Source organism: Diadema antillarum, unplaced genomic scaffold, assembly GCF_040938485.1.
Source record: "Diadema antillarum isolate AM-2024a unplaced genomic scaffold, OU_Dant_1.0 seq00001386_RagTag, whole genome shotgun sequence".
Classification (NCBI taxonomy): Eukaryota; Metazoa; Echinodermata; class Echinoidea; order Diadematoida; family Diadematidae; genus Diadema; species Diadema antillarum.
The window spans coordinates 135,358-158,550 of NW_027272142.1; the positions used below are offsets into that span (position 1 = coordinate 135,358).

At 39.2% G+C, this 23,193-nt stretch overlaps 2 protein-coding genes across 2 annotated transcripts in view; one reads left to right on the plus strand and one right to left on the minus strand.

The window, feature by feature from the left end:
- Positions 1-1,839: 1,839 nt before the first annotated feature.
- LOC139708905 (uncharacterized) lies at positions 1,840-3,767 on the minus strand (the record flags this gene model as incomplete). Its single annotated transcript, XM_071620870.1, has 2 exons — positions 1,840-2,435; positions 3,091-3,767. Coding segments are annotated over 2 exons (933 nt in total), but the record flags the coding sequence as incomplete, so codon positions are not given.
- A 10,862-nt stretch (positions 3,768-14,629) lies between these two features.
- LOC139708906 (uncharacterized) overlaps positions 14,630-23,193 on the plus strand; it is a 39,808-nt gene continuing 31,244 nt past the window's right edge. The window contains exons 1-3 of the mRNA XM_071620871.1: positions 14,630-14,644; positions 15,447-15,584; positions 19,655-20,059. Of these exons, the coding sequence (XP_071476972.1) occupies positions 14,630-14,644; positions 15,447-15,584; positions 19,655-20,059 (558 nt within the window). The remainder of the gene's footprint in view (positions 14,645-15,446; positions 15,585-19,654; positions 20,060-23,193) is intronic.

A 23,193-nucleotide genomic window follows, 5' to 3' on the forward strand; every position in this document is an offset into this window, starting at 1 on the left:
ACAGCGGTTCGCATTGCCTTATTGTATAATATATACATAATTAAAAGTTTAGTACAGGTGTACTGTATATTGAGGAGCACCGCATCCAGAACTCAACACTTTGTTCGGTACTACATGTCTCTCTTGGCCAAGTAGTACCCATAAGTGATTGCAAAGCCAAGATAAAATTTGCATAGCGCCATCTGTGTGTCGATTAATGCCAGTGCGTTGACGTCTCACGACAAACCCCTCCAGCTGAATTACGACGCCACTACGCAGACTGGCTCTGACTGTAAACATACGTTCTATAATCTTGATTTACGCATATCATACTTAATCACAAACAATCTTCAGTATATCCAGATTTCTATTCATCGTTGATAGAAGGAGCATTTCATCTTGAAGCTGTTTCCCATGATTATGACATCACAAAAGGGTATTTTGTTTGGTCCATCGAATCGTACGATGTCAAGGTCCGAACTGACCAGGGGGGCGTTTCATCAACGAGTTCGTCGGAGTTTTCACCGACGAATTTGCTATCAGCCAATCAGACCAAGGATTTCATTAGCTTTTAACAGTTGTCAGTGTAAATCCTTGCGTCTGATTGGTTGATAGCAAATTCGTCGGTGAAAGCCTCCGACGAACTCGTTGATGAAACGCCCCCCAGGACGTCCCTTTCATCAACGACAGTGAGAGCTCTACAGAGAAATTCGTCATAAATGGTATCACCTTACGTTAACCAGAATATCCTTGAACTATCTTGCATTGCATTTTAAAGTTATATAATAGCATTTCATATACGGTTGGACATTATGAAAAGTCATCTTATATTATCAAATTATGTTCATTCAAAATTTAGGCCCATTACCTGTCTGTATCGTTTTCTTCAGTTACTGTTCTTATTGCTCGTAAGATGCACATTCAGTTTTTTCTATTACGTCATGAGATCTGTCGAGTTCTGAATTCACAAGACGTATTTGGCAAAGTCTTTCAGATTCAAAACTTAAACGTCGCTTTCCGTAAGCAAAACACACGAATCCTCATTAGTGGGAAAACAACTTCAATTTGGCAATTACGCGGAAATGTGTTCTAGCATATTTCCAGTAGAATTTTGAAAGATGGTGCACAGGTTGATACAAAGTATAGGTAAATGTATGGACAAAGGGAAACCAACTTGAAAGGAATCATAGTCTACGACGGATTTCAGCTAGAGTCAAATCTAAATGACGATCATATATTGATAAGGCCAAAACCATTTTGATTGGAAAGTCTGTCTTTCCTAATGAAAGTGCACATATAGATTATACTTCGAGACGTACTTTGTACCTCGATTTTTTGCCGTAACCGAGTGAATCGTGCTGTTAATACGGTCAAGAAACCTTCCAAACTGATTGCATTCGAACCATTTATTCATTTCGACACCTAGCTTTTGCGCACCACGCAAATTCCTTCCGACCCGGATCAACGGAACACGACAAAAATAAGTGTCTTAATTCAGCTGCGTTTCATACAAACGGATACCAATTCATCAGAAAATATATTTTCATTCAGCCAAGATTCTTCTTCTCCATCAAAACGATTGCAACAAAGACAAATAAGGTACTTGACATTCAGCTTTATATCAAAATATTATACTAGGACTGTTGGCATTTCAAATACGGTGTATCTAAAAGAAATACACCTTGTACACATTGTGTAAGCCTCAACATAACTCCTACTAGGAATTCAAACTCTGCACAGGCCATGGACTATCAATGAAGTTGATTACAAGATTTGTTATAACGCATCCATTATGCTTTCCGTCAGTAGGAGCCTACGAGTAGCAGTGGGATCCAGTTTAAAATCTAGATGTGCCTACATTGTGTGAAAGGTAGTAAGTAACTCTGGTACCCTCTGCATGATTGGAAACATGAAGACAAAGATAATAACCATAATCATCGTCAAACCAGCACAGCCACTCATTCATAATATAGCAAAAGTTATTGCTCAGTCCTGCATCTTTACAAGAACCTGAAACTTGGACTATAAACGATTGTGTTATGACGAGGAAGTGACAAGAAATAAAAAGTGTTTATTTCACCACGGAAACGGCGGGAAGCGGGGCTGGAAACACACGCATTGTATTTGCTGCCCTCAGAGTTCGTTGGTGGAGAGCATAAATGCGTTCCACACGTTGTATTACATCAGCTGCCTCGTGAGACTACTCGCCCTCCTCACACTCGCCGCCTCCCGCGGACTCGGCTATGGCCTCGTCATAAGTTGGTAATTCCACAACTATAGCTGGCGCCAGCAGCAACTGCTCCTCGCGAGGTACAGACCCGCTAGCTTCCATGCTCTGTTGTCTCTGGACACACTCTTCACACATGTGACCTGCAGTGGCACCCATTACCGCAGGCGACGGCGAAGGCGATGCCGATGTCGACTGGTCGCCGTCGGGTTGGCTTACCTTATAGTACCTGGATTTATACAGGGCAGAAAGAAGAGTAAAGACATGCGAAAATGCATGGATGACGCATAAAATAGAGCAGGTGGATTGTTACGACAATCGCAGTTCTGATGTTATCAATATGATTTCTGTCACCCCCTAATCAAAACATGAAGCCCTGACACATGATTACAAGACTTTGAAAACTAAACAGAAAACACTTTGTACAATCGATGAGAAACGAAGATACGAACTGAGAAAGGAAACTATTCAAGGAAAGACTAAAATATCCTAAAAGATTTACTCTTTTTAACTGTTAGCTAAATACTTTGTGCGATCCTACCACGGGGTTCTTGAGTACGTCAGGGAGAGCTTTAACCTAATCACTTCTCAAACCATTCTTTTAAACTCCAAACAACCGGTTAAAATAGCATCATCGTACAAAAGCTGTATGTACAAATCATACTACTAATTTATAATCATACTCAAAATATTGGTATAATATAATTAATAAATATTGCCCTGTTGCATAATGGAGAAAGCTATGATTAATTACCAGCTGAAAGGCAAATGCGACAGTGATTAGTTATCAAAGTTCACAATCAGATTCGCATTTCCCTCTCTACTGCAGTCAATCCAAACCCTATGTGAAATAGGGCCGCATGTGAATATGATAAGAGACTCACTGATAATCATTTACAACTCCGACAGCCCCTCGCTCGTCAACCCCGACGCTGACCGAGGGATGCTCTAGTCTAAGGATCTCAGAGGTCTCGTAGGACGGAGGAGGCAGATGATCCAGAAAGTCTCCCGACATGTTAGCAACAGATGCTGTCGGGAAGGTTTGGTGTCCGTCAGGAGCAGCGTTCATAAGAGTCATAGACACCCCTTCGCTCTGACGAGGGGGCGTCGGGCGATTGTCTCCAGAGCGATTTGCGTTCGCAGTCCGACGTGTCTGCGAGTGGCTCCAACCCCGAGTGCGATACCCGTGCACCCTCCCGCAGGAGTCCGTCATGAGGAGACAGAAGACCATCGACGAGCTACCAAGGATGACCCCGATGACACTAATAGTAGCTCCGGCAAAGTACTCTTTCGTGTTCGCACAAATAACGAGTCCGGCGAAGAGTAAGAGAGCGGCAAAGACGAGCAACAGTCCAATCTTATTTCTCCTGCTTCTGTAACGACTATTGCGACGACGCGTCTCGGCCGCCCGCTGGCCGACGAGTTGAGGACTGGTTGCATCCTGAAGGCCGCGACTGGTCGCTGGTGCGCTGAGCTGTAGAGAAGAGCGGACGATAGCACTCTCACAATCCGAGTCGCACGGGTTGTCGACAACGTGGTAGTGTACGGCGAGTGGGTCAGTGGTGGTGGGGGGATGGGTGGAGGTGGTGGCGAGGGGAGTGGGGACGTCAGACAAAACTGATATTGCGTTTGACTGTGATTCACCCTGCATCTCCGAACGTGTCACATCACGTGACTATGACATCATAGGCCAGCTTCCTTGAATCCTCGATGTGACGTCATCGAGACATGGCCGCATTCCTACACAAAGATACAAAACAATAATACAGTTTGCAGAGTGAAATTTGTGGAATGATGGCTAAAACAGATCGATGTCACTTAAATGATTTTCATTCAGCGGGATTGGTCATACTTTGGTCGTATAAACGAAAAAATAAAGATTGCATATTATCATTACGCATCCTATATCTAATTTCAGAAAAGAAAATAATTTCAACCAACAAAACATCCCATTCCAATTTTTTAATGAGAGAATTAAAACGTGACTTGATATCGTAAAATTATAATAGTTGGCCGCTTTATCAATTTCATGTTTTTAAAGGGGTATAAAAAGAAACAGATATTTGTGTTCGGTTAAAGGTACATGTAGACTTGCGAGGGTACAATATATAAGTTGGCATTAAGCCAACGAGAACAAAACGTTGCCTTGCTTAAATATTTCACTTGTTTGTTTATTTGTTTATTTGTTTGTTTGTTGGTTGGTTGGTTGGTTTCTGCATCCCCAAGGGATGCCTGAGCCGGAGATGTTACATTTTTGTTTGTTCGTCGTTTCTGGTTATGATTTCATAGTTTTGGTGCTGCGTTTCATAACGTTAATATGTTGGGTTTTTTTATTGCACAATCGTCATAACTTGATACTCAGTCGGTGCCTCATGACCACATACAATGAAAGGAGCCCTGAAAGTCGATGTCAAAAATCTTGGCTTCCGAACTCCACAAACAGGATTTGATGACAAGATTGAGTTCGTAGTATAGCATTAAAAAAAATCACTAAACGAGGAAATAGTTAAGACCCCAACTTTGTATTTTCCCACGATTTCCTTCTGAATGGATAAAGAATAATCCCGACAAAATTATTGGCACCAACATCATCTATCCATAGATCTGTAATCTGACTGTCGGTCATTTTTCTATCTACTACAATAATTGTCGATAAACTAAAATATATTCTATTACAATAATAACTGGGATAAAGCATGAAAAGAACGTGTTAATACAAAAATGAACACCATCATAATATGTAGCTGATCCACTCAATTCACATTTGATACGTACTGACTACACCGTATAAGCATGTTTTCCTGGTAAAAGTACTTTGTAAGTTTGTACCCTCCACAAATTTGAAAGAAAATATCAAACATGGCTTTATTGAAACAATATTTCAAAAAATACATTTTGCTTATTAGAGTGAAAAAGTAAAAAAAACACACACACACACACACCAAAAAACAAAACAAAAAACAAAACAAAAACACGAATAGGGACTGTGCTGGATTCCGTATAGTCCTAAGGTTAGGGTTAGGGTTAGGGTTATTATTGAGGGTTAGGATTAAAAAGAACTCTTTCCGTTTCACAAAACAGGATAAGACACAAACATAAAAATATATCGCATTCATTCTATTAATTTCACTGCTTGTGACGTTGCTACAATGTAGGCATGATAATGAGTAGGCCTATGCAAAGTTTTGCGTAATTTCTGCAACAGCGCTGACCTGAAAAAAAAAAAGATGCTAGAAGTGGAAATAGATAGAGCTACATCATTTTGACGAAGATCATTCTTCTTCTTTTTTACCCCGCCCTCCCCCACACCCCTTTCTAGCAGTATTGATAATCTCGTGATAAAAACTCAAATACACAAGAAGAAGTTGAAAATAAAATCTGTTACCCACTGTTGCAATTCAGTGCAATACACGGTCACTACATGTACATCTACAGTATGTCAACATGCAATCCCGTTGCGGGCAGGAAATTAATTTTCACGAAAACTAACGGTGCATCAATAATTAAAATATGCACGCCGAAAGATTAAGCCGTCTAGAAGAGCGAGTCTTTAGGTATGAGCTTGTGTGCATGCAGCATCACACATGATAAACGTACTCACAACTGGGGCCCCAACCTGACAGGCCGTATGTCCATGGGTATACTACTGTACTGTATACGTAGACAGACAGAGAGAGAGACTTAAGTGAAAGAGCATGATTCCTACAATTAGAAACTGGAATACAGGTACAAGTACTGTATGTAGATTAGACATGGGTGAGAGAGTACATGACATACCGATCCTGGCTATAAGATACTCTAACGTTAATCTTTCGGGTCATGAGAATGTGAAATGCAAAACCGTATTGAAAAAACACACACTTGTCTGGCGTATTTGATCATCTATCTAATTCGTATGCGGGTAGTGCAACAAAATGCGACACGGCATACAACTTCGCTTCGGGTGTCTCTACACAAACCCAACAGTATGGTACTGTCAAAACATGTTTGAAACATTATTCAACATTTCCTGTACACAGCTGCAAGGAATTGGTTTGAAAAGCACTTTCAACCTCTGTTCATCTCCCCCGAACTCCTCCTCTATCGATATCAATCTCTATCAATCTATGTGTGTGTATGTGATTGTGTGTGTTGTGTGTGCATTCCACGCAAGGGCATAAAAGGGGCTAGGGGGCTACGTGTACAGTACCTACGTGATAGAACATCAACAATAATCAATCATAAAATCTACATAGGTCTTTTTGTGAACCGGTAGCAGTAGAAAGGATTCAAAATCGGAAATGGAAGAAGCGGAACGAAAGAAAACGAAATCATTACGACCCAGCCCAAGTTACAAACGTTAGACCACTATCACCTGCCTGTTCACACGTTCGGCAGATTTATAAACATACGAAATGAACATGAGCAGCACATTCTCATCCAAGCATGCTATGCTGTGCTCTTCATCACATCACACACAAGCGCAGCGCAGGCGCTGGCATCATGTCGCATGTACCGCTTGCAGTATCACAAATCGAATGAACGTTATCTTACCGCCGGCGGCCGAGGAATATCATCCGATTTCTCCTCATCTTCTCAGCGCAGACAATTCAAAATATCGATCGCCCTTTTATCTCGTGTGTAAATGCATCAAATTACAGATGGAAAATCCCAGGTCCAACGTTCAGTCGTAGTTCAAGGCGTCATATGACCGTGTGTATTCAGAGGCGAGCGAGCGCGTGGCTGGCGTTTACATACAAGCGAAGCTTACTACGCCACAAACGCAGAGCGAATGCGGTTTATAGTGTAGCGTAGTAGGGAAGGTTGAAGGTAAACGGAAAGAGTTGTATCGGCTCCCATTCATAAAGGTCTACGCTGGAATGCGCATGAATGGAAACGAACGATTAGAATGATAGGCTCGAGATACACACACTGGCTGTAGGCATACAATACTTTGATGATTGCTGGAGCGATTACCCCTCATCTATTACATTTTTCCCCCTTTCGTCCTTCTATTAGAGTTCTACCAGGGAGGTGAGGTGAGTACTTTGTGTGTGTGTGTGTGTGTGTGGGGGGGGGGGGGGGGTAGGGTGATACCGCAAAACGGACTATGCACTTTCGGTTTCATAGGCGTGTCTGCGCAATTATGTGATAAGAACTGGGCCCTGTTTCATAAAGCTGTTCGTAAAGTTACGAACAACTTACGAGCGACTGGTGATCAGTTCTGCCGTGCTATACTTATTAGAATTTCCATAATTCAGCACAAGAACTGATCACCAGTCGCTCGTAAGTCATTCGTAACTTTACGAACAACTTTATGAAACACCCCCCTGGATGTTTATTATGTGTCCTACCATACGAACATTTTCATTGAATGCGTTGTTGTGTCTAGTCGAGGCCCGGTCGAGGCATACCATATCATTGGTCTTCTTCTTCTTCTTCTTTTTCCGACCGGGGTTCCACAGCCTTTGCTGAAAGTGAGGATGGCTGCATTTTGTGGCGTTGTAAATGTGATGACACGAGATGATTACAACGAAATGTGTAGGGAATGTGTATTTAGCGAGTAGGTCGCAAGAAAATTTTGTCAGAAATAATAGGCAAAGCGTCATACCTGTGTCAAGTTAACTTCAAATGATGAAACCATGATTATATATGTTTTGTGTTTGTTTGTTTGTGTTTTTTTTATTTTTGGGGGGAGGACTTTGATTTTATGATGATCGTATGGGAGGATCATGGACATAAGCAATATTCCAAAATGATGTCATTGTAGTATTTGATGATGGGGATTTTTTAAAGTAAAAAATCAAATACCAGAACTTGTTCTAATCATGCTGTAGGCAGAAATAGGGGCAGTTGTAGAGATTGGTTTGCAATATCCAATTTCTGAACTCATTTAAAACTAAGTATAAGTTTTATCTTTTGTCTTTTTATGTTTAACTCAATATTCTGTTAAACGTCCTTTATACGCACACACACACACACACACACACGCTCACACACAAACACACATTGAGTAATTTTGTGCTGTAGTTATTTTTGTCATACATAATGGGTGTATCTACCTGTCAAGCCTCATAGGCTTTTATGCATCCTATTTCATTTTTCTCTATTATAATGCACTCTGTTTGTTCTACTGTATTTGTTTGCTGAAACATTTTTAACATCTTTATACCTGTACATATTGTGTATATAAATAATGAATTCTTGTTATTTTTTTAATATGTTTTATTGATTTCAACTATTGGCATACAAACATAAATCATTTCTGATTATGGTATACAAATAACACAGGCAAGAAAAATAAATTTTGCGAGAAAAGAAAACAAAAACCTTGAAAAAGAGAAAAAAGGCAGCAGAGTAGAAATACGTTTTACCTTAAGACCTCCATCAAGGGGAGAAGGGAAATGAAAAAACCCGAAGATACGCGGTAGTTTTTTATACAACAACAACAACAACAACAACAGCAACAACAATAAGAGAAGATTTCGATTTGCCACAGGGAGAGGGGAAGAGGGCAAACTCGCTTATACATTAAATGTATGACTATGTGATGGAATAGAGAGATGTGGAGAGAGCATCCATTCCCTACCAAGCATATACAAACACTCTAGCGTATACATAAACATATCATCCTAACAAAATTGATTGTACATACATACATACATTTTTATCTGATGAATGAAATAAAATGAATGAATGAATGGATGAATGAATGAATGAATAAATGAATGAATGAATGAATGAAAGAATGAATGAATGAATGAATGAATGAATGAAACAGAAGAGAGGAGTCAGAGAGAGCCAACGTGCATGAGCCAGAGAATCTGATGATCTAACTGGGGGGAAGAAACTTAACACGAAGAGGAAGAAGGAGAGTTAAGAGGAAGACAAGGAGGAAGAGATTACGGGGGGGGGGGGAGGGAGGAAGATGGAGCAGAAGAACGTATACATGTAGTTCAATTAGGCCTAACGACATAACATGTGCTAGGCACAACCCGCCATCCAGCCAACCTCCTTGATCCAGCCAAGCTTTAAAGGACAAGTTCACCTTCATAAACATAAGGATTGAGAGAATGTAGCAATATTAGTAGAACACATCATTGAAAGTTTGAGGAAAATCAGACAATCCGTTCAAAAGTTATGAATTTTTGAAGTTTTTGGGCAGTACCCGCTGGATGAGAAGACTACTGCAGTGTATGAATAACTTAGATTTCACATGCGTACAACAATATAAGGAAAATATAAAGAGAATTTCACAAAATTCCATCTTTTGAAAAAAGTACACATTCCCCTGACTCGTTACCGACAAATGTTATGGATAATATTATTCCCCCTGCCTTTAGAAAGAGGCAAGTCAAGTGCTCTATTATTATGCGAAAAAAGTGAAAATATGTTGAATTTTCTTTTACATTTTCTTTATACTGTTGTACGCATATGACTCACAAGCTGTAGTAGTCTCCTCATCCAGCGGTTCCAACACAAAAATTTAAAAAATTCATAACTTTTGCATCGATTGTCCAATTTTCCTCAAACTTTCACTGATGTGTTCTACTAATGTTGTTGCATTTTCTCAATCCTTATGTTTATGAAGGTGAACTTGTCCTTTAATTCAATGTGCATGGGAACGGATAATTATATCTACCGAGTTTGCGATGCACACTTCAAAAGCTGTTCTTCTTTCCACATTCCCCTTGTTGCCCGTAGACTGAATACGACCTACATATCATAGTGTCTGATCGCTGTCTAGTTTCGCTTTCTACGTTGATACATTTTTGTCGTCAAGGATTCAAAATTGTCAATATGAATAGACCATCGTTTTGTTCTGTGATGGACCCGAGCCAAGAACGTCACAACCAAGGAATCGCAGTATCATCGAAGTTGTCTGCATTTTGCGTGTGAACAGGTTTAGTTATGGTGGATAGCAGTAAAGTGACAGTGTGTGTGTGTGTGTGTGTGTGTGTGTGTGTGTGTGTGTGTGTGTGTGCGTGCGTGCGTGCGTGTATATGATGTTTTGTTTTTGTTTCTGTGAACGTTTCTGTTTCTGTGATATGAAATTGAACGAAATTCGAATAAGGAATCATAAAAAAAGAAGTGTACGTGTTGTGACAATTTGTGTGAAAAGAGAGATAATTTAATGATATGAGTGTAATGTGAGAGTAGGGCTGTTTTGTGTTTGTGTGTGTCTGTCTGTGTGTATGACAGAGTTGTCTGTGTGTGTTTGTCTCTGTGACAAATTCTGTTCACATTGTGGATAAAGAGACCAAATAACATTTCAAACAAGCCTAATTAAATCACAAATCATCACTGGTCGAATTGTCACTATAGTATAAGCCACACCGTTGGGGGTAAGCGAGATAGGCCTACTTCCTGATATACTAGACCATTATAGATTATCTACACATGCACAATATGCTCTTGTCTCTCTCCATTCTTCTACAGAGTTAACAAAATATTTCACCGAGCTAAATTTGAATGAAGAAAAGAACTCTGCTGTGATAAATAAACCTTTGCTGTTACATTTCGTAGTCGACCTGTCTTTTCTTATAATTATTTATATACGTGCCTTTCAAATAAGTCAACTCGGAGATAGGTACATGATCATGCACATGGGTACAAAATAATGACCTTTCATTTTTCTCAGTTGGTTAGGCACTTCACTCGATTCAAAGCGATATAATGCATCAGTTTGCCCTACATAGCAATTATGCAACTTGTATTCAAACAAAGAATGAACCTGCGTAGATCAAGGTGACCAGAGTGACATCGTCAATCAACACTAATTTGCGAAGCATCCATTTCATTGTGCTGTATTGAATGCATTAACAGTTGTTTTCTGTTGCTTTGCCAAACGACACAGGCTTGCTGTCAGGTGATGGATGTACTGGCATCAGGCGCCATTAAGAAGGATTACATGAATAAACTTTACTTCACAGATGCTTAACTCAGTGAATTCAAAAACCAACCTGTCTCTCATTTAATGACCTTTTTCTGCTCATGCGCAAACTGGAACCCTGAACTGGCTTCGTACTGCCCAGACGCACGAGACTAGGGATTGAGGTACTAGTATTATAGTGAGTTATATGGATTATTATATTTATGTTTAATCAGGAAGTTGTTCAGACACTCTCCATTGACTCTCAGTGGTCTTTCTCCCCCCCCCCTTTTTTTTGGGGGGGGGGGGGTGGGTGGGGTCAAAGGTGATGTAGATGGTGGCAGGTCCGAATTTACATCATTACCGCGATTAGGCCTATACTGCAAATTTCAGTATACGGCCCCATCGTAGTTTTTACAGTCAAACCTGTCTATAGCGGTCACCCAAGGGAGACGAAAAAATGGCCATTATAGACAGGTGGCGGATACAGACAGGTTATCTGACTTTTGTGTGCATTGCCTACATGTACATGTATCATCGTTGTTTACATCTATTTATATACGTACTTGCATGTACAGGTGTGTATGCGTATGCACACGCGTGTTTCATGCATTGGACAATGCCGGTGTTTATATCTATGTATACTTGTTGCACAGTAATTGTACAGTCGTGAAGAAAGCTTTGCACTATAACGTGCATTATTATGGCTGAATGAATGATAAATGCAGCGGTGGCGATCACTGAACGTTGCCCATGAATGACTGGCACGGCGACAAGGCATGCAGAAAAACATGCTAAATTGCCGGCTCCGTATGGGTTTATGGCCGCTGGCCGCGTAGGACAGGTGGCCGCTATACACAGGGTCTTTAACGGGGCTTTATACTCTCGGGGGAATTTTCAGTGGCCGCATACGGCAGGTGGCCGCTATAGACGGGTGGCCGCTAAGACAGGTTTGACTGTAGACACCCACACATTGTCTGGCGTATTCTTATATGAACAAATCGCAAAAATCGTCGCGTTGCTTTATTTGTTACCTTCTTCGCCTATTAGAAAAATATTTTCCTAAACATCATAATTCATTATCATCGTGTATTTACTTCGCGTAGTTTCTATATAATACTACAGCTTCCTTTTCAAAATGATATACTGTACCCGCCTGATACAAAAGATGCGCTTTTGGTGTCTTGCTTGTTACATTCAATTAAATTTTCATAACTGGATTCTGCAAGGTCTGTTTCAGGGGCCAAGAAATATTTTTATTGTTTCATTCTTTTTCATTTGTGAGTTGAGTTGGCTTAGTCGGCCCGGGTTCGAACCCGAGTCTGGACTGAACAATGTTGTGTGTAATCATACCGTCCCCTCTAGCAAGAGGCAAAACACTCTGTCCCTCGGATAGGACACAAAATGGAGGTCCCGTGTATGAGAGAGTCACAACTCATGCACGTAAAAGATCCCGCTTCATTCATTCATCGCAAAGAGCAGGGTGTTTAACCCGGTGAAGTGGTCCCACCTCACATCCAACTGGACCCCATGGAAGACCAGCTTAACGTAGCTGAATATGGGCCATCCAGCCATCTTCTCGGATGGAAATAAACAAACAAACAAACAAACAAACATTTGGGGGAGGGGGGGAGGGGTTGGTTGGCTGAGGGCCAGGGGGTCCAGGGTCAATATGCAACTTATAATCCCCCCTCCCCCAGCCATTATCAATATTTTTAGGTACATAATATGGTGGGGAAAATTATGAAATAACTCCATTGGGTGATAGAATGGCCACTTTCTATCTCTCCTATACTTAGTATGTGAATGTAGAAATGGTATAATCTATTATTCATTGAACGACAGTCAAGAACGAATTGCAGGACAGTTCTTTGGTACAGTCAGTTGATATGATTATTAAAACGTTGGATGTTGGACTGTGAAAGATCCTACATAAATCAGGGGATGAAACATTTACATTGTTTTTTTTATGTTGATAAAAAATGATAATAAATTATACATTTAGCCCACTTACAGTGATAATGAGGAATTCATTGTGGTTATTATCATTATGATTGTTATCATTGTCATGACTGTTGTTGTTGTTGTTGTTGTTGTTGTCATTACTGTCATCGTCGTCTTCATCATCATTTTAGACACCCGATTATATTACGATGGCTATCTTAGATCTAAATTATTCATCTCTTCTCAGACGTAAGGGATCTATAATACACTTGGCAAGGTTAAAGGTCACTCTTCCTTTGTTTTTCTTCTATCGTCTGCGCATTCTTGCAAAATCGGCCCATGAAGAATGCGGACAAAGAAGTTATAAAGCATGAACTTATTATATTTCAGTCAACTACATACTCTAAATAACATTGCGATTGGGAAATAATCTCAGACACGATTTTCTTTCTCAAGGATTGCAGATATACATTAGGATTATGTATGCGCAAAATCTATTCAACTTTAAGATGCTATTAAGGTCATGTGAAACTGGTTGACATCACAAAGAAATAAAGGATATTGCTGAAGGAGTCTTGTTTCGTTGGAAGTCGTACGAGTGAATTCAGGGTTAAATCAAACTATCAGTGAATATATTACGAGCATTGGGTTGATGTTGAATTTCATTTAACATCCTTATCATTATAGGGTCCCAGCAAAGACATCTCTGCTGTTTGTGTAATATACTTTTGTGGGTGAAGTGCTGATGTCACCAATTTTACTTATTCTTCATAAACATGTCAGCGCACGGATTAAAAATCGATTTTACATCCGTTAGGACAGAGAAAATTGAGTCCTCACTTCATATTCAAAACAAATCTGTCTTATAAATAGGAATAGACCACAAGTGAGGATCACCTCGCTTATACAACATCACTCAAGACCAATACGGCTCTGTCTGACTCCCTACAGGTCGACTCACTAGATGAATCACCTATCTTAAAGTTGTTCTGCCCTCTATTTAGTCTCAAACTCTGCCAATCTGCTGCTTCGACTGGTTTGCATTAAAAAAAGATACAGTGGGTCGGTTGAACCGGATTACAACTAAAACCACAAAGCTAAAATACATTCCGAAAAATCAACTATATGGTATACGAACATAGAGGGCAGTAGTGCACTCACTGTTGAAGTGATGCGCAGAGTCTCCCCCACAGCTGATGAAGCGGAGTTAGGAATTCCCCGCGTACATGAACATAAGGGTGGTAGTCAATCGATTATTATAATCATCATACTCTCCCTATTCTACTGTTGCGTTTAGTTGTTGGCAACTCTATGATTTCACCTCATCATCATTATTATTATAAACCAAAACACGTAAGGTCAAGCCATCTCAAATACTGAAATCAATACGTCGGTCGCATTTCTTTGATCTTTCACTGCGTGGTTCTACAGGGAGGTGCTCACTTCGATCCCTTGTAATAATAACAGTTCACATACACGACTAATCTGATCGCAAAAAGAATCACACGATACAAAATTAAAAAACAAAACAAACCAAAACAAAGCAAAACACACACACACACACACACACACACACACACGCACACACACACACACACACACACACACACACACAAGATACTTATCCTATGTTTGAGGGTGTGGTGAATTCGAACAACGCGTCAGTGATAAATTTTATACCTGGTCGAAAGACAATATTCATTTGATGAAATGTGAAATCAGTGACGTCATACAAATAAAGCAAGTGGATAATGCTTTTCAATCTGTTTGCAATTTCAGTAGTCTGTCATCCCCATGACAACCTATTTACAGTAAGTGTCGTCAAAACAGGGTTAAAGACATTTCGAGTGTCTCACTACCTTCCTTTTAGTGGTTGATTTACACACAGTCGGTAATTACTTCCACTACGTCACAATAATATCTGGAGGAACAAGAATTTATAAGAAAAGAATAGATAAATGCCAGTCTCCATGGATATGTCGTCAGAGTACTATACAATGTTTAGAACATTAGATTGGCAATTTTACAATATGCCTACAAAATATTGCTGTTGTTAGTGAACGCAAAGCTCTTATGAGAGTAAATGAAAAAAGAAATTCCTTTTCATACATTTTATTTCAAAGACATTTAATAGCGAATCTTCTTATTCTGGCAGCTTGGTCAAACCCGAATCCAGTGTGTTTTCTGACACACCCTGTTCCGCCAGGTGCACGATACACCAACCGATCGCAAATCATGTGTGATCGTACTACCATCAGCATCCGTCCGCCGAGCCGGTGATGCATTTGTGTGCGGAGCTAAGCAGTGCTGTAGAATCATTGTCATTGAAAATAACTGTTATTTCAGACCAACATTTACAAAATCGGTAAATTTCAAAGCGCCTGTTTATACAGGGTGATCGTGAGCTACAACCTCAACGAAAAGGACATTTGTGTCCTCGTATAGGATGCTCACAAGCACCATTTGCCGCATAGTCAGCTATCTTCATATCGCATCACGGAGGACCCTTCTCGCCAGAGCTCCCCGCACGAAAGCGGGTCGTTGGCCAATGGAGAGGATTCTACTCCAACGCCAACAATGCAGGTATGCACACTCAGATTCAACATTTATGCATCTGTGATGCTCCAGTATATTGTGTCTGGAATCAGACAGAATAGCGTAAAGACATTCTCTTACCTTTGTAGAGATAGCTGAAAAATGATTTGTTAAGTCTATGAGGTATGTGTGCTTATTGTGTTGCTGTTGCTATATCTTTTCCCTTGTAATTGGGAAATGTGTTTTGCCAACAAGGTAGACTTGGATGATGATTGTGTATAAATACTAATGTGAAGTGGACTGTTGTTTGATACTCATTGATGAAGTACTAGTAGATGATCCTGTTAAAAGTCACTGTCATAATGGGTTCTTGTTAAGACTTGTTGAGGACAGACTGATTTGCTACAACACACATTTCTCATAGACACCTGCCTGAGTATACTTGGGACTTGTCCTCAACAGGTTAATTAAAAGCTAGTGATGATCTTTTGGGCATTGGAGAAAGACACCATACTGGTGCATTATTTTGTCTCCACAATTCGAATAATTGGAATAGAAGTTAGAACAAGATGTGATGGCAACTGTGATAGACATTCGTTGATCTAGAACCATTAATACCATTATTGAGAGAGTGTGTTTTCTGTGTTTCATATGTATAGTGTGTGTGTTATCTATGTTAAATGTGTGTTTATAAATGTGTATGTTGTCTGTATGTCTTTTCATGTTTGTCCTGGGAAATGTCTCAGCTACACGCTGAAATGACTCTAAGATTGTAGAGGTCTATGTAACATTTACCTCCAAGAGAATATTAGTTTGCAAGGTACAGAAAATGATGAGACAAAAGCTAGAAAATGAATAAAAATTCAAATGAATTGAATGGTTTGTGTTGTTGGTTTTTTTTTTTCTTCAAGGTAAGTGGGTTAAGTAGTGTATCCTATGACTCTGCCTCAATGTTTCCTTTTCACACATCTTGCAGGACAGTGGAGATCAGTGAGCAGGAAATAAAATGCATTTTCCAGTCATTTGTACCATAAAGAAGGAATAAAATGCAACAAACAACATGATTATTTTACTGTGGCTGAGCACTATTTTAAATAATAGCAAAACAAGTCAAATGAGTTAAAATATAAAAGTATTCCATGTTATTCTCTAAAAAATTAATACCACTGAGTATGAATCATAATTGATACCCTATTTTTTAAAAATTCAAATTACATGGAAATGCATGATTTGGTTGAGTCTATTATTATGCATTATATGTAGACCTGTAGCTTGTAGTGTTTTGTGTGAGTGTGCTGCAGTAGATTAAAAATTGTTATGTTTTAGGTATTGAATTCTGCGATACTTGTGATATAACAAGGACAAATTGAATCAAATCCAAAGGGCTTCTTTCCACAAGACATTCTGAGGACATTCTCTGAAGTGCTCTACTGTGAAGTACACTGTACTGATATTCACTCAAGTGTAAACCATTGATTAAAGGGATGGTACAGTTTTGGCTTAGGTGGGGCTGCAGGTTTCCAACTTTTGTCTGTGTTTGTGTGTTTATGAGATAATGAGATACATCTTTAATATGAAATACAAAAGAACATGGGCCTGCTTAGTTGAATTCACAGTTTATTTGACAAAAATTGGTCTTGAAATGGCTAAGATATATCCAAAATAGCGATTCCGATAAAATGTGACAGGCCTCAACTTTTGTTAGGATCTCTTTGTCTTATCTTGTTTTTGGATATCTCAGTCATTTCAAAACTGATTTTCATCAAATAAACTTTTAATTTCCCTCAGAATTGTGTGTTCTTTGAAATTTAATGAGTGATTTCTAAATATCTCACAAATCCTCGCCTCAACCAATACTATACCATTGAAATCTCTGCATACACTAGGATTAAGGTTTTCTCCAGTGATACAGGGTAATGGAATTACAGTGATACCACAGAGACAGGGAAAAACACAACTGTGATTGCATTAGTTTCAAGGTTACTCTAGAGGCAAGTCATGCAAATATCACCAATTAGAGAGTGATAAAGTCAATAGTTGATTCAAAGAGTAGCATTGTTTGTCTGAATGTACCCTGACATAGATTTCTCTGAACATCTACTCTCCAATTACCTGGTATTCATCCAGCTTTGCATGTTTGTCTTTATGTGTGTACATATTACATTGTACTTTCTGTATTTTTGCACACCTTTTGAACACCTCTCATTCATTTACATTACTATACAAATGTTTCATCTTTGCCCATTAATTGGAAAGGAGGTAAAACGACTCTTTATGTGAATATTGGTTAAAGTGTTTAATAATTCTTATTGAATATTGTCGCTGGGGCGACAAGATCTCGTATCTACAAAATGTCAAATGTTCAAGAGAACAAAAAAACATGGCGGCTAAAGCACTATAGCGAATGGGATAGCCTTTCCTTTGACATGCCTTGGTGGTTTCATTTTTGGAGTACGACAATTGGGATTTGGACAGGACATCACTTAACCCATTATTTGACCATTAATTCAAAAGAGTCATTTTCACCAAAATTGCAGATACCAGGGGCGGATCTAACTTTTTATAAAGGGGGGGGGGGGGAGGGTGTGGGAGGGGGTGTCCCCCCTCCCGCAGTAGGGAGAATTTTTGAAAATCTGTGTGTGAAAATGGCGTTTTCTTGCATCTAAAACACCACTATTTTTGGTATAGAGGTCATTGCCATGTGCAATACATAAATAGAAAAAAATAAAATTACAAGTTTAAAAAAAAAAGATAAGATAAAAAAAGAAAATGGTCCCCGGATTTTTTTTTTTAGGGGGGGGGTTGCAACTCCCCCAACCCCCCTCTAGATCCGCTTCTGGATACAAGGTCTTGTCACCCCAGCGACGATATGTTGATGCTTGCAATTTGAACCTTAAAGGAAAAACTTGGTTTTAAACATTTACATTGCCTTGATACAATCTGTAATGAGTACCTGCTATTAGATAGCTTGTCTGTCCAGTAAGGGTACTGATTACTGTAAAATGAGGAATTTTCGTGTGCACTTTAATTTCGCAAATTTCGCGAGCGCCAAAATTCGCGAAATTAAAATGCACGCGAAAGCTTTTGTCTACACTACATGTGGTATGCATTGAATGCCAGTAGCAATTCGCGAAAATTTCATGCCACAAAAAAGGCTGTCGGCTCCAATTCGCGAAAATTTCATGCCGCGAATATATCATGTTTTACAGTACTTTCATAGAGAGGTACTACTGGGCAAAGAAAAAAAATATTTATCTCTTGAATAATAAATCTGATTCTAAAATGAGAATGTGTTCTTACATTGTGTTTATTTTCCAACTTATGCATTTAAGCATCATTTATTAAATCATTCAGTTGCCTAAGTCACAGTATTGTCATTGAAAAGAACTGATTAATTACTTTTTGCCATTGTTTTTATAGTAAATGTAATTAGTATGTGTGTATCTGTCAAACAAAAGTGAAAATTATTTTAACCATAATTCTATGTAGGGGCATCTTCATTATAGGTTGCTTATTGTCATTGGTATTGTTATTGATATTAGTAACTATAGAAAAGTACCAACAGCAGTGATGGTAGTAGTGGAAATATTTCTATCATCATCCTTTGATGTATAAAATTCCCGAAAACTGTAGCATCTTTACCAGAATTGCCTTTTATCAAAATAATTTTCAATTTGAAGTTGTTATTTTCAATTCTTTTGTTTGTCCTTTTATTCACATTTGAATGAATACAGTAAGCAGAAAGCTTTTCAAATATATGCCAGTGTACTTACTGGCCACTATAAGAAAAGTGACATGGTTATATGAAAAGTTAAGGTTGAAAGAACATCATATTATTTATCAAGTGAACCATCATTGGCAGGGTGTATGACTGATCATGAATTTATAATCTTGATAAATGCTTACACCTCTCCAGTTTGTATTACTGTCATCCCTTGCTATACTTGTAAGCAATCTTTATTGCTAAACAGATAGTGTTATTGTCACTTAGATTGTTCTAAAACATAAATAAAAACAAACAAACCGTTATATGTGTAGGACACTAATATAAACTCCCTGTGCAAAAGCAGTGTGCAGTTATAACAAACTTTGTGATGGTAACATGTGGTATCCTGCAGAATTCACCTGCTGATGAAGATGCGCAGGACCTTCTGCAGTCTTCAACCTATGGTGAGGGATCCAGCAAGCACAGCACACTCAGCAACAAGGACAATGTCTCCACCCATCACGTGCAGCTAGGCCCGCCCCAGGTCCACCCCCACCCCCACCCCCACTCCCCTCTCTCAGATGAGGAGAGCCCCCTGTTAGAAGCCAAGCGGTCTCTGACATCTAGCAGGGCAGGCAGTCGTACAGGCACTGGTAGTACGGTGGCCAGGGGTGGAGCTGGGCAGAGGGGCAAGCCACATCGTCGATCTCTCTCCATGATTGTACAGCCAGGAAGTGTGAGGCGACATCTCAATGTCCCAGAACATGAGTACGATGTTGAGACGGCCATGAGTGTTCCAGCAACCCCAATACCACAGGTGAGTGCTTTCTTTACAGAATATCTTTCAACCACATCTTTACCTATCTTTGTGCCATCACCATGTCCAGGCACGAAGACTCCTTCCTTTGTCCCTTTACAATCATGCCATCATGTAACGTAAACACATCTTTTAGAAGGGAACAATATTATGAATTACCCTTAATCTCACATTGTTACATATAAAGCATCGATAAGCATTTCGGTGCTTTATGCTTTAATCCATTGAGGACGGGCTGATATTGCTACAACACGCATTTCCCATAGACACCTGCCCGAGTATACTCGGGGCTCATCCTCAACGGGTCAAAGCATCGCAATGGCAGATGGAAGGTGCAGAATGGAATATGGAAAGTGAAGTAAATATTGTGTATTTACTGTAGGTAATGGTTGTATGAGACATTACCTACTTTGAATGTTTTATGGTGCAACCCAGAAAGCTACAGTACCACGTGACTGTTGCCTCTACAGGATGACAAAATTTCACCCTTCATAAGTATGATATCAAGGTATTACATTGTAGATTCTCTGCTTGCCATCTCACCTGGCAAGGCAAGAGAGAAAGCAAAAATCACATTGACATTGACTTGATTTCTTGACTACACTCTCAAGTCTCATGAATAGCAGACCGTTAATGACGGAATTGATGTACTGATGACACATATTTATGTTTAAAAATGGATTCGAGGCTGTTAAACTCATTACTGCTGCTTGATAGATCTATTTCTTTTGTGTGTGTGTGTGTGTGACAAAGGCTTCAAACAAGAGAGCCACCAATTGAGGCACTTGCAACACTGTCCCATCATATCCCCATGAAATTCTCATATCTTGATCAGTTGGTTATATTTTGTATTTGTCTCTTGCCCCACCCGCCATCCCTTGCCTCCATTCCCCACCCCCTGGGGAATATTATGACTCACTTTCATTAAATATGAAGACCTCCCCAAGCTAGCTATCCCCGTCTCCTGACTGGCCAGTCCACCACAAAAGAAAACAAAACATTCTGAAATGGGGAAAATTGGGAAAAAAATCTAATCCCATTTACTGGTAGACTGCATCTCAGCTCCACTAATCCTCCAAGACAGACTCATGTCACCTGCTTACAACAAGTACTCCATTTATTTTCGGTCAGTGACATGAAGAATTGGGAGGAAAATTAGAAGAAAAAAAATCATGGCAGTTCATTAAGCTGTTACTAATACTTTAGCTATTGTGATTGATTGAGCTTGTTAGTATCTTTAAAAACAGATAATCCTATGTTTTCCATGGTTGTGATTTACTATATTTCAACACATCTTCATGCTGGATGAGTTGTGTGTTTTTTTTTTCTGGAGATAAAGTGAAATTGTGTCAGTGAAGAAAGATTGATGGTTCATAAACATTTGCTGTACAATCAGAAAATTAAAGCATCATCCATCATAAACCCAGCTGATATCAACACTGCAGGAAACAATTCCATATAGAGAAATTTGTTTATGAAATAAATGAAATGATGGACTGTCAACTTAGATATTGTTTCTGCAGGCTGATATTAATTTGAATATGTAATGGAAACATTTTACAGTAAAGCTAAAAAGCTCAAAGTTAAACCCCAAGATCTCTTGGAAGAAAGGTGAAACAAAAAGCAGAACATGAATGTCTTAATCAATTATATCATGTGTCCCTTCCGATAAGAGGTCTGGGGCCCGTTGCATAAAAGTTACTATTATGGTAACTTTGCCATCCAATGGTAACTACCATGGCAACAATACTCAACAGCCAATCAAAATCAACAATTCCATGGAAGTTACCATTGGATGGCAAAGATACCATAATAGTAACTTTTATGCAACGGGCAACTGGTCTACCTCTGGCATCTCTCCATTTATGTATAACATGTCTGCAGCCAGCTCCAAATCTTTCTCTTTTCTAGCTTCTTTGATACAATCCATTCATGTCTTCCTTGATGGGATTCGATCTCCTCCTTACTGCAATCCATTCATCTCTTCCTTGATAAAAATTCAGTTATTTCTTCATTGATACCATCAATTCATATATACCTTGATACAATCCATTTTCTTCCTTGATACAATCCATTCATCATTACCTTGATACAATTCTATTCATCTCTAACTTGATACAGTCCATTGAATATCTTCCTTGATGCTATCAATTAATTTCTTTCTTGGTAGAATCCATGCATATCTACCTTGATATAATCCATTCATCTTTACCGTAATGCAATCCATTCACCTCTTCCTTGATTCAATCCATATATCTCTTCCTTGATATAATCCATCTCTTTCGTGATGCAATCTATTCATCTCTTACTTGATACAATTCATTTATCTCTACCTTGATGAAAAGCAATTTCTTCTGCACCTTGATTCAATCTATTCATCTCTGCCTTGATACAATCCATTCATCTGTTCCTTGATGTAATCCATTCATCTCTTCTGTGGTACAATCCATTCATTTTTTCCTGTGATGCAATCCATCCAGCTCTTGATACAATCCATTAATCTCTACCTTAATGCAGTCTATTCACCTCTTCCTTCATTCAATCCATTCATCTCTTCATTGATACAATCCATTCATCTCATTCTTGATGATGCATCCCTTCATCTCTTCCTTCATGCAATCCATTCACCTCTTCCTTGTTACAATTCATTCGTCTCATACCTTGATGAAGTCCATACTTCTCTTCCTTGATACAATCCATTCATTTCTACCTTGATACAGTTCATTCATCTCTTCCTTGATACAATCCATTCATTTCTACCTTGATACAGTTCATTCATCTCTTTCTTGATGCAATCCATTCATCTCTGCCCTGAGACAAACCATGCATCTCTGCCTTGATGCAATCCATTCATCTCTTCTTTGATATAATCCCTTTGTCTCTTCCTTGATGCAATCCATTAATTCTTCCTGGATGCAATCTATTCACTTCTTCCTTGATACAGTTCATTCATCTCTTCCTTGATACAATCCATTCATTTCTACTATAATACAGTTCATTCATCTCTTTCTTGATGCAATCCATTCATCTCTGCCCTGAGACAAACCATGCATCTCTGCCTTGATGCAATCCATTCATCTCTTCTTTGATATAATCCATTTGTCTCTTCCTTGATGCAATCCATTAATTCTTCC